Here is a 13,100-nt window from a genome sequence, read left to right on the forward strand (position 1 = left end):
TTCCCCTCCAGTGCAGCCCTAAGACAGCTCCATGGCATGAGAATAGGAGCTGTGGGATCTGAGCGCTGGTGATGGACACACGGGGGATGCTCTGGGGCCGATGGGGCAGGCTGCAGTCCTCTCTGAGGCTCACAGTGGGGTCTCAGCTGGAGCCAGGAGCGTTGCCCGAGTGACAGGGAGCAGGAAAACTGCCTTCAGGAGCCAGGTCAGTGGCAAAGGCAAGACAGAGCCACACACTGTGTATGTCTGTTACACCCCAAGAGCAGCTCCATGAACCTGGAAGGTACCAGAGACTCAACAGCTGGGAATCCTGGAGCAGCTTTAGCATGGGCAGCGGGTTGGGAACAGGAAACTGTCCCTTTTCCAGGGTGGTGGATACAGGAGAGGGGCAGGATTTGCACTCACACTTTGTACGATCCCAATTCAGCCCTTGGGCAGCCATTACCGTGCTGCTTCTGGGTTATCTCCACCCTCTCCTACCCACCACAAGGGCCTGACTTGGTTCCCTGACAGAGAGCAGAGGTGGAGGTCCCTGCAGGGCAGAGGAACCACGAAGCTGCTCGGGTGCCATGACCCAGGTCTTCTGGAGCACAGCTACTGCAGCGAGGCCAGCACGAACAGCAAACCTCAGCGGGTCATTTGGTACCTGCTGGCCTCCAAACTGGAAGGCAGATGGTTTAACTGCGCTCAGGACTGGGTCTGAGGGTACCCAGGGCAGCTCTGGCCCCACAGCCCTGCGTGTGTTCTGGGCAGGGCTCGCTGCACGGTCCCAGGAAGCAGCAGCACAGGAGCAGGATTAGTTTGCTGCCGCCTCCTGCTAACAGAGGCTCAGAGCCTCAGGGTTTAGAGGGAGGCGGACCCACAAAAGGCAGATTCAGCTCCAGGTGCAGAGCTGGGGCTGGGAGCAGCGTGGAGAACACAGAACAGCACCGGAATACGTGTTGCTGGAAGGAATTTTCACTAGCTTGGGCACTCTCCTGCTAATACTCACTTTAGGAATGGAAAACTGGGTGTAGATAAAACTCTTTTCCTTAAGCTGATAAACGGGCAGCGACCTAAATCCGGTGGGGAAGAGGCTCAACTCCAGCTGTGCTCAACGCGGGTGCTCAGAGCCACATCCCAGGGAAGACTCCAGAGGCTTCCACTGCAGTCTGTGTCCAAAGGATGACAAGACTCCACTTGGTCCTTGTGTGAACCCTCCGTGTATTCTACCAGACACTCACTAACATGACAGCAATGGAACCTATCACGAATAAATAGACCTGTCCTCTCCTACAAGTTCTCCTGCGTGGCTCGACACCAAGAAGGGCTGAAGGTTCCTCCTGGCGTGGTTCGTGTCCAGAGATGACCACTGGTGGGAAGACGAAGCACAGCTGGGGCTGCCAGTGCTGGAAGTGAGAGCTGAGGAGAACGGGAGCGGAGGAGGATCACTGGTACTGCCTGTAGTCACCAAAGGGAGAGGGCGAGGGAGCGGGCGGCAGCTGGGAGGGATCGTCTGAGAACTGGGGGCCTGTGACAAGGCAAGAGGGGGGAAAAGGCAAAGAGTTAATGGCAAAGGCAGGAGAAACTCCCCCCTCGGAGCTGGGAGCAGCTTCGCAGTGGCTGTGTCCAGAAACATCCCACTGCAGACTGATGGAGGCAGTGACGTTTGGGTTTGTTTTCATTCAAAGCGCTCTGTGCATCCGACAGACCCAGAGAGCTGGGCTTGGAGGAGAAGAGCTCTGAGGAGAAGGCTCCAGGGAGACCTGAGAGCAGCTCCAGTGCCTGAAGGGGCTGCAGGAAAGCTGGAGAGGGGCTTGGGACAAGGGATGTAGGGACAGGCCAAGGGGAATGGCTTGAACCTGCCAGAGGGGAGACTGAGATGAGCTCTTAGGCAGAAGCTCTTCCCTGTGAGGGTGCTGAGGCGCTGGCACAGGGTGCCCAGAGAAGCTGTGGCTGCCCCATCCCTGGCAGTGTTCAAGGCCAGGTTGGACACAGGGGCTTGGAGCAAGCTGCTCTATGGAAGGGGTCCCTGCCTGTGGCAGGGGTTGGAGCTGGAGGAGCTTTAAGGTCCCTTCAACACAAACCAGGCTGGGGTTCTACGCTTAAGAGCTTCAGGGCTGGACTTTCACCTCCTTTACTAACAGGGAAATGAACTGGAGCAGAGAGGAAAACACTTCCAGCCCTGTAGAGCAGCTGGAACGCTCTTCCTTGTCACCCTCGAGCTGAACTTCACCATCCCCGAAGGCTGCCCCACAGAAACTCCCCTGCCAACAAAGCGAGGCACAAAGGGAACCGATGGCCTGGAGTCGCCCTCCTGAGGCCGCTCACGGCCGTGCTGCTGCAGGGAAGCAGTAAGTGGGCTGTGTGCTGGGGTTAATAAGCTGTGCCTCAGGGGTGAAACTCCTGCTCCAGAACAGATGAACTTCAACACGTCTTTGTAGTAAGAGAAGAAATGGTTACAGCTTCGACTGAGCAAAGGGCAGCAGGGAACAAGCCAAGAAGCCCCTGAGGAATTCGTGGCTTGCTCCTCACCCTTCCAACCCCAGTGGGTTTGGTTGCATTCATTAGAATCATAGAATAGTTAGGGTTGGAAAGGACCTGAAGATCATCAAGTTCCAACCCCCTGCCATGGGCAGGGACACCTCACACTAAACCATGGCACCCAAGGCTCTGTCCAACCTGGCTTTGAACACCGCCAGGGATGGAGCATTCACAACTTCCCTGGGCAACCCATTCCAGTGCCTCAGCACCCTCACAGTAAAGAACTTCCTCCTTAGATTCAACCTAAACTTCCCCTGTTTCACTTTGAACCCCTCACCCCTTGTCCTGTCACTACAGGACTACTCCCAGAGTAAAAGTGGGGGGCAGAGGGTGAAGTACTTGCACAGGGAGGACTGACACAACCAGGTTCCACCTCGGCCAAGTGAACCCTCAGCCTGTGTTTGCCTCAGGAAAAACCAACCAGGAGGTTGGGTTGGAAGCAGGTTACTGAAAACCCACCATTAACTCCAGGGAATCTCTCCCCTGGCTCCATCTGCTGCTCCCTATCACCTCCTTTAACCCGGGCTTCCCCACACACTTGCATGCAGACCACAGGCACCTGCCAGAACCACTCCTCTGCCCAGAGCCTGCTGCTTGCTGCTCCTTCAAACCTGCTGTGTCACCCAGTGCCGAGTGCAGTGCAGCACCCTCAGCCCGTGTGGCTGCGCCAGGGACAGGGCAGGGCACAGGGGCAGCAGGGACACCCCTGCTTTCAGCCTCCAGCCACCCAGAGGGAAGGCATGGAGGAGCCTCATCCATCTGCCTCCCCCCTGACTTCCTACAGCCTTCCCAGCCAGCGGAGCACATGGACTCCATGGTCAGAGCAGCGAGGGGCAGGGCTCTGTCGGTAAAGGCTGTGCCACAACAGCTTTGTGACAGTGACACCCTGCATCCCTGGGGGCTCCTCACCGTTTGCAAACTGTGTGGAAGCAAATCTGGTCAAGAGAATTCCAGCTCCTTCGATTAAAGCCAGCAGAATTCCTCCCATGGCAGCAGATCCCACCATGGCGACGGGGCCGTCTAAAAATCCAAAGCACAAAACACCACTTTTGAGTCCCCTGTGCACCTTTGGCTCCTGCTGCAGTTCTCTTCTCTCCTAGAAGCAGACTCAGAAGCAGTCGTTTTGCATCCACGAAGCCTCACTGGCATCACCAGTAAAAGGATCACGACTGAGCAACTCTCCCCCTCCGTGGACACAAAGGAACTGGATAACGTTTCCCTACTTGATGCTTCCCTGAGCACAGGACAAAAGCCTCCCATTACCCTTCCAGTCCTCTGAGAAAGGAAATTGCACTTTGGGTACCACAGGTGCTTCACTACAGTGATGAGAACATTGATAATACAGAGGTTTTTCAACCCACAGCCTCAATTCCTTACTTCTTGCAGCTAATATGGCTCCAGTCAGGGCTCCGCTGGTGATGGAATTCCAGGGATCCTCCTTCCCTCTCATTCTGACCATACTGCAGTCGATCATGGAGAAGAGGCCTCCCCAGACAGCAAAGCTCCCTGCGAGAAACCACACAAGGGCCTCTGTAGGGGAAGCAGAGAAGCCAACTCCGGTGCAGGCACGTCCCCAAGAGGCGGCGCAGCACCAGCGCTGCAGGTGACGGGGAAACACATCCCAGCAAAGAGCCAAACGTGGGGTAAAAGCAACACTGAGACAAGTTCCCAGGGAGCACACGTTGCATTACACGTTATTGGAGAGGTCACACATCATAATGCACACACGGAGTTTAGACAGGGGATCCTGCCCCGCTGCTGTGCCCTGGGGAAGACCCCCCCTGAAGTCCTGATCCAGCTCTGGGGCAGCAGCAGCAGAGGGACGTGGAGCTGTTGGAGCGAGGCCAGGGGAGGCCATGGAGATGCTGCGAGGGCTGGAGCAGCTCTGCTCTGGAGCCAGGCTGAGAGAGCTGGGCTGGGGCAGCCTGGAGAAGAGAAGGCTCCTGAAGGGGAGACCTGAGAGCAGCTCCAGTGCCTGAAGGGGCTGCAGGAAAGCTGGAGAGGGGCTTGGGACAAGGGATGTAGGGACAGGCCAAGGGGAATGGCTTTAACCTGCCCGAGGGGAGACTGAGCTGAGCTCTTAGGCAGAAGCTCTTCCCTGTGAGGGTGCTGAGGCGCTGGCACAGGGTGCCCAGAGAAGCTGTGGCTGCCCCATCCCTGGCAGTGCTCAAGGCCAGGTTGGACACAGGGGCTTGGAGCAAGCTGCTCCAGTGGAAGGGGTCCCTGCCCGTGGCAGGGCTTGGAGCTGGAGGAGCTTTAAGGTCCCTTCCAACCCAAACCAGGCTGGGGTTCTGCAGTGATTTAGTCCTCGTCTCAGCAGCCAAGAGAAGCAATTCAGCTTCTAAACTGAGCTTCCCAATCACTCACCTCCCAGCTGTGGAGCTCTTGTTTTAATTGCTGTCAGGCTGCCCCGCAGCCGGTGGTTCACACCCTGCAGGAAAAGAGACACAACAGTTACAAGGAGAGTGCAGCCTCACAGCCCATCTGACTGGGTACAGCACAAAGCTGCCACCAGCCCAACCTAGTTCCAAGGCAGCTGTGAGCAGGAGCTGGCAGAAAACACATTTTCCACACACCCTGGTACTTATCACAGCCTTATGAAGCCCTGTCAACTACAGAAAGGAATTACAGCTCCAGGCCTGAGCCACTTTGAGATCAAAGTGTGTCTGAGTGGCCTGCAGGGGTTGAAGAGGACACTTAATGTTCAGCAAGAGAAGCCTGTTAATTTTCCAGGTGCATCATTGCTTTGTTCCTAGCTGGCGCTGCCTCACTTGACACGCTTTGCACACCAGTGGAGCCAACAGCAGCATCTGGTGCAGGTCACCACAGGGAGGAGACTCTGTCCATGGACAACAGGGAAATCCACCCAGAGGAAGAGCACCATGGGCTGTGCTAGAGGAAAACCACACGTTGAAATGTCACGTTTCCATTGGGTCTATTCCAGTACAGTCACCTCAACCCTGTTTCCGATGCCCACAGAGCAGGAGCAATGTGCTCAGCTGGCAGCTCTAGGCTCACTGGTTGTCCCAAATTCAGTCATTCCTGCTGGTCAGGTGGAGGACTGGAGCAGCTCTGGAGCTGGGCTGGGTCAGCCTGCAGAAGAGAAGGCTCCTGAAGGGGAGACCTGAGAGCAGCTCCAGTGCCTAAAGGGGCTCCAGGAAACCTGGAGAGGGGCTTTGGACAAGGGCCTGTAGGGATGGGATGAGGAAAACCAGCTTCCAAATGGAAGAGGGAAGAGTTGGATGAGATATTGGGAAGAAGCTCTTCATTATGAGGGTGGTGGCACAGTGGAATGGGTTGCCCAGAGAAGCTGTGGCTGCCCCATCCCTGGCAGTGTTCAAGGCCAGGTTGGACACAGGGGCTTGGAGCAAGCTGCTCTAGTGGAAGGGGTCCCTGCCCGTGGCAGGGGTTGGAGCTGGAGGAGCTTTAAGGTCCCTTCCAACCCAAACCAGGCTGGGATTCTGTGAATATTTAGTCCCTGTACCCAGAAGGATGAAGGACCCACATGGATCCTGAGCACTTCCTCAGATCTGGATTAACGACACGTGGGGTTTAAGCAGCCCCACTCCCAGGGATTTCTCCTCTGTACCTTCAGCTGGGCAGATTCCCTGCTGCTGGGCAGAGGCAAGGAGCAGGCTGCACCCTGCACATGCTCTGCCATGACTTGGCTTACCACTGGGGAATTCCTGAAGCCCTTGATAGCCTGGAAGATGCCACCTCCGATGGCTCCCATGGTGAAAGCGCCTCCGCAGTCATCCACTATCCTCCAGGGACTGGGGAGAGAAGGACAAAAACACCAGATTACATCATGGGACATGGTGCAAGAAGCTGCACAGGAGGCACTGGCCCTGCACCAGGGTGCCAGCTGCACGGCCTCCCAGCCAGCAAGTCATAAACCCCATAGGAAAACAACCTCGACCTTTGGGGAGAGCCCAAGAAGCCACCTCCCTGGCACGTCAGTGTCAGCTCCAGCTCAGCTCCTCACACAGGGCAAGGAGACACGTTTCCAGCCTGGAAAACCACTGCAGAATTCCAGCCCTGTCCTACTTAGGGAGTGTAAAGAGCGTCACATTGACTGCTCTCCCTGGAAACTGCAGTGGTAAATTCAAGCAGGCTCAGCTCTCAAAGCACCTCACGGCTCAGGCTCCTCATGAGCTCTGCTTTGTTAAATGAGAGACTTCAAAGGCATCTCCTGTTCCACTGCAAAGGTTTTTCCTGCTGCATCCTGGCTCTTTGAAGTGCATTCAAAGGAAACACAGCCCCTGCTGGAGGTTGTAGTGACTCCACCACCACAGAGCATCAAATGGTTCCCATCGACAAGCAAAAGCTTTGCAACAAAGAGCATGCTGCTGACAGCAAACCCTTTGAACACCGGTGAGGTGAGCTTTCATCTGGGGTTCAAACCAAACCTGGGAGCTTTGTAACTCCCCACCACGAACCTGGACTCCTAAACTAGGGGAGCACCAACCTGCTCTTCACCGTCCCCACTGCTGCTGACATCCCAACACAACAAGGTCATTGTGTTGCCTTCATCTTCCATCAGAATCTGACAGCAAAGCCCAGCACTGTGGGGTTTAGGAGGTGGAGTGAGCTGAGCTCTGAGGCAGAAGCTCTTCCCTGTGAGGGTGCTGAGGCGCTGGCACAGGGTGCCCAGAGAAGCTGTGGCTGCCCCATCCCTGGCAGTGTTCAAGGGCAGGTTGGACACAGGGGCTTGGAGCTGCTCTATGGAAGGGGTCCCTGCCCGTGGCAGGGGTTGGGGCTGGAGGAGCTTTAAGGTCCCTTCAACACAAACCAGGCTGGGGTTCTATGAATCCGACCTTACCTTGCATGCAGCAACAAGTACATGGTTTCCTTCCTGTGAGGGCTGCCCTTAAAGTCAGGGAAACATCAGTGACATTAAACTTGTAGGTAAGTGATAGATTAACAGTGGAATCATCTCTTTTATTCTCTTCCAATTCTTTCCCCCACCAGGCTCTGGTGCTGGTGGGACTGTGGGTGCTTAGTGTCAGAGCTGGGACACACAGGGAATGGTTGGGATGGTGTCAAAGAGGTTTCCTCATTGAAAAGCTGCTCCTGAGGGTGCTGGAGGGAGTTTCAAAGGGAAAGGAAGAACCCCAGAGGGAGCAGGTAATGAGCTTGACATTGAAGCAGGGTTAAAGAGAGGCAAGTGTGTGACTGGGGGCTGATTAATGAAGCTCCTGTAAATAACAGTCACTGCTCAGTTGGGATTCTCTGACCTTTGGGGCAAAGGGAGACCACTTTCCATAATCCATCTGGATTTCAAGCAGGCCTTTACCAAGAGTCCTGTCAGCAGGTTAATGAAGGGCAGCTTGTGAGGAGATGTTTTATTCATAACAGAGCAGATCACAATCAGGAGACGGGGAGAAGAACAAACCATCATCAAAACAGCCCCGAGAAGAAAGGCTTCAGTTGCTTTTCATCTTGGCATCCCTGCCAACAGAATGTGCCTGGAACCTCTTCCTCATCATTAAAAGTAAAGGGAGAAGGAAAATAAAAGAGGGGAGAAATGTAAAAGCACGAGAAAGGGAAGGAAAATGTGATTTGGGAGCAAGGAATTGAATTGAGTTGAAGCTGGAGGGGCTTTGTGGGGAGCTGGGATGAAAGCCTTGGTGCAGGCAGGGTGACAGGGGAGGAGGGGGATGTGTGAAGGGATGATGTGTGATCCTCCTGTGTCCCAAATCCGTGTGGGGCTGGGCTGCTGCTGTCACTGCTGGCACCGGGATGGGGTTGTGGTGCTTCAGAGCAACCAAGTGATGCCAAAGCAAAGCAAGTGACCGATGCCAAGAGGGCATTTCCCTTCCTTTGGGGGGGGGTGCAGAGGTTGTGGTGCTCTGCTTGCTGTGAGGGAAAGGTTCAGGGGTAGGTGATGGAGTGAGGAGGGGCTGTGCTGGGGGCTGCAGGTTTGAGACATTGATCTCAGGAGACAAAAAAACACCTCAGGACAAAAGGTAATGACAGGATGGGGGGGCGGGGGGGGGTGGTTTCAAGCTGAGAGAGAGGAGTTTACATTAGATACCAGCATAGAGTCACAGAACCCCAGCCTGGTTTGGGTTGAAGGGACCTTAGAGCTCCTCCAGCTCCAACCCCTGCCACGGGCAGGGACACCTTCCATAGAGCAGCTTGCTCCAAGCCCCTGTGTCCAACCTGGCCTTGAACACTGCCAGGGATGGGGCAGCCACAGCTTCTCTGGGCACCCTGTGCCAGCGCCTCAGCACCCTCCCAGGGAAGAGCTTCTGCCTAAGAGCTCATCTCAGTCTCCCATCTGGCAGGTTCAAGCCATTCCCCTTGGCCTGTCCCTACATCCCTTGTCCCAAGCCCCTCTCCAGCTTTCCTGCAGCCCCTTCAGGCACTGGAGCTGCTCTCAGGTCTCCCCTTCAGGAGCCTTCTCTTCCCCAGCCCAGCTCTCCCAGCCTGGCTCCACACTCGCTCCTCTCCCCAGCGGCAGCCGAGGTTGCCCAGAGGTGAGGAACGCCGCAGCCAGGGCTCTGCTCCCACCGGGGAGCAGCCACAACCGGTTCATCCCAGCGGCCAGGCCGGGGCTGCCCACACCTCAGCCACGCTTCATCCCCGCGCTAAGCCCCGTCAGCACCGAGCCCCTGCCTCTTCTGCGGGCCGTGCCCAGCGCACAGCACCGGCTACAGCCGGTCCTGCAGCGGCACACGGCGGGGGGGGGGGCACAGAGAGAGCGGGACAATGACCACCGTGTGCTGGGGAGGGTTATGAGAGAGGGGAGCACACAGCAACCGGTACAGGGCATTCACCTGGCCCCGCTCTGTGCTGTGGGGAGGTGCTGTTATGGGGAGCCCCGCGGGGGGGGCCCGGTGGAGCTGAGGGGCTGGTCCCGAGGCTCCCATCCCGTTGGGCCGGTTTAATTGCCTGTTGGCACGGTTTATTGTCCATTGGCACGGTTTATTACCGGTTGCCACGGTTTATTGCCAGTTAAAACGGTTTATTATCCGGTGGCACCGTTTATTACCGGTTGCCACGGTTTACTACCCCTTGGCACGGTTTATTACCCGGTGGCACGGCTTATTGCCCGTTGCCACGGTTTATTACCGGTTGCTATGGTTTATTGCCAGTTAAAACGGTTTATTGCCCGTTGGCACGGTTTATTGCCCGTTGCCACCGTTTATTACCGGTTGCCACGGTTTACTACCCGTTGGCACGGTTTATTGCCCGTTGGCACGGTTTATTCCCCGTTGCCACGGTTCATCACCCGTCGGCACGCTTTATCACCACACCAAACGCTGTACGTTGCACCGCTGCCCCAGACACAGCCGGAACGCGGCCGGGTCCAACCCCACCGCACCGAGGGAGGCAGCGTGAGGCCGAGCCGGGGCCCAGCAGCCTCCCCCCCCCCGGTGCTTTCCCCCCCTCAGTGAGGCTCCACCGGCCCCGGTACCAGCGCGCCTGCAAGGCCCAGGCCGCGGGCCCGGCCGCTGCCTCAGGGGGGCCCCACCAAGGTCACACACCCGCACCACACACACCCCCCGGCCGGCCCTGTTCCCCTTAACCCCGTTTTCCACCCCACAACCGGGCCCCGCCGGTGCGGCGGCCGGCGCTCACCAGGGCTCCCGCGCGTACTCCTCCATCTTGGCAGGCCCCGCCGCCCTCCGCCCGCCTTCCCCCCCCACGCCATTGGCTGAGCGCGACCCCCAGCAGGCCAATGGGGAGGCAGAGGGCGGGACTAAGCGGCTGGCGCATGCGCGGTACTCATTCCTTCCCCTCAAGCCCCGTAGCTGGGCCTCACGGCGCGGCCTAGTTCCGGGCACCGGGACGGGAACGGCCCCGCACCCGAACGTGCCCTGCGGTGAGCAGCGGCTCCGGTGCAGGGAGAAGGCGTTGTGGTGGCTCTGTGAGGGCTTCATCCGGTTGTGGTGCTGAGCGAGGCCCGCCCGCCTTAACGTGCTGTGAGACAGCGCTGCTCGGGAGCCTCACCCCGCAGGGAGCCCCTCCAGCGCCTGCAGGAAGCCTGGAGAGGGGCTCGGGACAAGGGATGTAGGGACAGGCCAAGGGGAATGGCTTGAACCTGCCAGAGGGGAGACTGAGATGAGCTCTTAGGCAGAAGCTCTTCCCTGTGAGGGTGCTGAGGCGCTGGCACAGGGTGCCCAGAGAAGCTGTGGCTGCCCCATCCCTGGCAGTGTTCAAGGCCAGGTTGGACACAGGGGCTTGGAGCAAGCTGCTCTATGGAAGGGGTCCCTGCCCATGGCAGGGATTGGAGCTGGAGGAGCTTTAAGGTCCCTTCAACCCAAAGCAGGCTGGGTTCTGGGGTTTATGTCCCAAGGACTGTTCTGGCACATTCCCCCTTACTGGAGGAGCAGGGGCTGGTGCAGTGCTGCAGGTCACCAGGAGGTGGAGCTGTGGCTTCTGCTTTGGCTGAGGGGGGGGAGTTGGGGAGAGGTAAAACCCCCTCGGAGCAGCCCCCTCCACTCTGGTGTTCCTGTTACTGCTGTGACTGGCCCCACACTGATCCAGCCCTTCTTAGCATGGCAATTGCTTGCGGTAGCCTCGTCCTTTGCCTTACTGGGTGGCAAGTTCTACCTCAGCACCCTCACAGGGAAGAGCTTCTGCCTAAGAGCTCATCTCAGTCTCCCTGCTGGCTGGTTAAAGCCATTCCCCTTGGCCTGTCCCTTCGTGTCACCTGGTTTGTCATGAAACGTCTTGGAAGCAAGATGTGTGTTTAACAGTAAACGTGTTTCTGAGGGAAATAAAACATTCAAGGAATCCATCCCATTTGCAGTGTCCTGTATCAGCTAATGGGAATAAAGAAAGAAAGAGAGATGGGGGTTGGAACTGCATGATCTTAGGGTCCTTTCCAAGCCTAACTGTGATTCTCTGATGGTCCTAGGTGGTGTCACGAGAGGTGAGGCACTGAAGAGCATCCCCAGCTCTGCCAGAGCCCACGGACGTGTGCCTGGACAAGCTCAGTGTGACTCTGCCTCAGCTCCTCATCCCCAGGACGCGGCTCATCCCCTTGCTGTGGTTCAGAGGCTGTTGTGCAGCAATCCCCATCAATGCCTCCAAGGTGCTCGGTTGCTATGGAGATGGGGAATCCAGAGAAATCCAGACACTGGCGGAGCCTCCCTGGAGACTGGGAGGTGCTGGGAGCTCCTCTGTGCCTCACTGCACCCCACGCTGGGCTGGGCTGGGCTGGGCTGTCCTGACTGGAATGGCTACAGATGGACAGCATCCAAAGGATGGAGCCGGATACAGAGCAAGGCTCAAGGGTCCTCACACAGGCCCCCAGTCCCTGGTGCTGGTGGCCTGGAGTTGCTCTTATTCTGGGCTGAAAGCACTGGATTTTCTTTGGATGTTCTCTTTCTTTCAGCAGTAGACTCTGTGGAACATGGTGCAGTCAGAGCTCTGTGGATATCCTTGTTCAGAAAGGGATGTGACAGCCAGGATAAATGGCAGGAGGAACATTCTCATAGAGTCATGGACTGGTTTGTGCTGGAAGGGACCTTAAAGCTCCTCCAGCTCCAACCCCTGCCACGGGCAGGGACCCCTTCCACTAGAGCAGCTTGCTCCAAGCCCCTGTGTCCAACCTGGCCTTGAACACTGCCAGGGATGGGGCAGCCACAGCTTCTCTGGGCACCCTGTGCCAGCGCCTCAGCACCCTCACAGGGAAGAGCTTCTGCATAAGAGCTCATCTCAGTCTCCCCTTGGGCAGGTTAAAGTCATTCCCCTTGGCCTGTCCCTACAGGCCCTTGGCCAAAGCTGCTGCTGTAGTGAGGTGGAACACTTAAACCAGTCATTTGGCTTCTTCAGATGAGGAGGGCACCAAATGGACACCAATGTGTTAAATTCTCTCTGGTTCCTGTTGCCTTCGTGCTGCTGCAGTTGTGGCAGTTTTGGGGTGAGGGGAGGAAAAGAGCATCCAGGCTGAGAGCAGAAGAAGGTGAAGGGATGAGCCTGTCCCTCCTAGTCCTCAGTGCAAACCAGCACCAAGATGAGGGTCATGATATCAGGGAGACAGAAGTGATGCAATGTTCAGGGTTATGGTAACTTAACCACTTGGTAACTAAACCCAACAGTTTCTTCTACAATCTATAAAGAGCCTTGGGCGTGCTGGTGAATCACAGCAAGGTTTGAGCAGGAGTTGGAGGTAAATGAGATCCTAGAAGGCACCAACAGTGTGCATTCCCCATCAGGATGGGCAATGTCTCGTTTGTAACACATAGAGCATCCTGTGCCTGCATTCAGGGCAGGAGCTGAGCCAGGAAGATGGGCAGAGGAGGGGATGAGGCTTATTACAAGAGCTTATTTTACTGAGCAAGACAAAAGGGCTGTTTGCTTGGTCTAGCAAAGAGAGAGGCCTGGGAGCAGGCAGTGAGGAGGATGGTAAAGGGTAAAGTTGCAGTGTGACAAATGGGTCCAAAATACTGTGCATGGGGTAAAGCTGCCTTGAAGCCTGGAGAGAGGAGCCCACCAGCCTCTGTCCCTCTGGGAGAGCTTTCAGGTGCCAGTAAGCTGCAGTATGGATTAGGCTGATGGAAAGTAGGTGCCTCCAAGCCAAGCCCAGGCTTAGGGCGCTGCCTGAACCAGAAGCAGGAGAA

At 56.8% G+C, this 13,100-nt stretch overlaps 2 protein-coding genes across 2 annotated transcripts in view; one reads left to right on the forward strand and one right to left on the reverse strand.

The window, feature by feature from the left end:
* TMEM167B (transmembrane protein 167B) overlaps positions 1 to 13,100 on the forward strand; it is a 151,022-nt gene that overhangs the window by 98,765 nt on the left and 39,157 nt on the right. The gene's annotated exons all lie outside the window — the stretch shown is intronic.
* On the reverse strand, positions 1,180 to 10,160 carry TIMM17A (translocase of inner mitochondrial membrane 17A). The gene is made up of 6 exons (XM_057424485.1): positions 10,111 to 10,160; positions 6,197 to 6,296; positions 4,891 to 4,954; positions 3,901 to 4,029; positions 3,433 to 3,543; positions 1,180 to 1,510 (listed from the first exon to the last, which is right to left on the reverse strand). Exons 1-6 carry the CDS (start codon positions 10,134 to 10,136, stop codon positions 1,428 to 1,430), a joined length of 513 nt encoding a protein of 170 aa, XP_057280468.1. The 5' UTR covers positions 10,137 to 10,160; the 3' UTR covers positions 1,180 to 1,427.

Source organism: Pezoporus wallicus, unplaced genomic scaffold, assembly GCF_028554395.1.
Source record: "Pezoporus wallicus isolate ANWC-B61680 ecotype Strahan unplaced genomic scaffold, APGP_CSIRO_Pwel_v1 contig_9123, whole genome shotgun sequence".
Taxonomy (NCBI): domain Eukaryota; kingdom Metazoa; phylum Chordata; class Aves; order Psittaciformes; family Psittacidae; genus Pezoporus; species Pezoporus wallicus.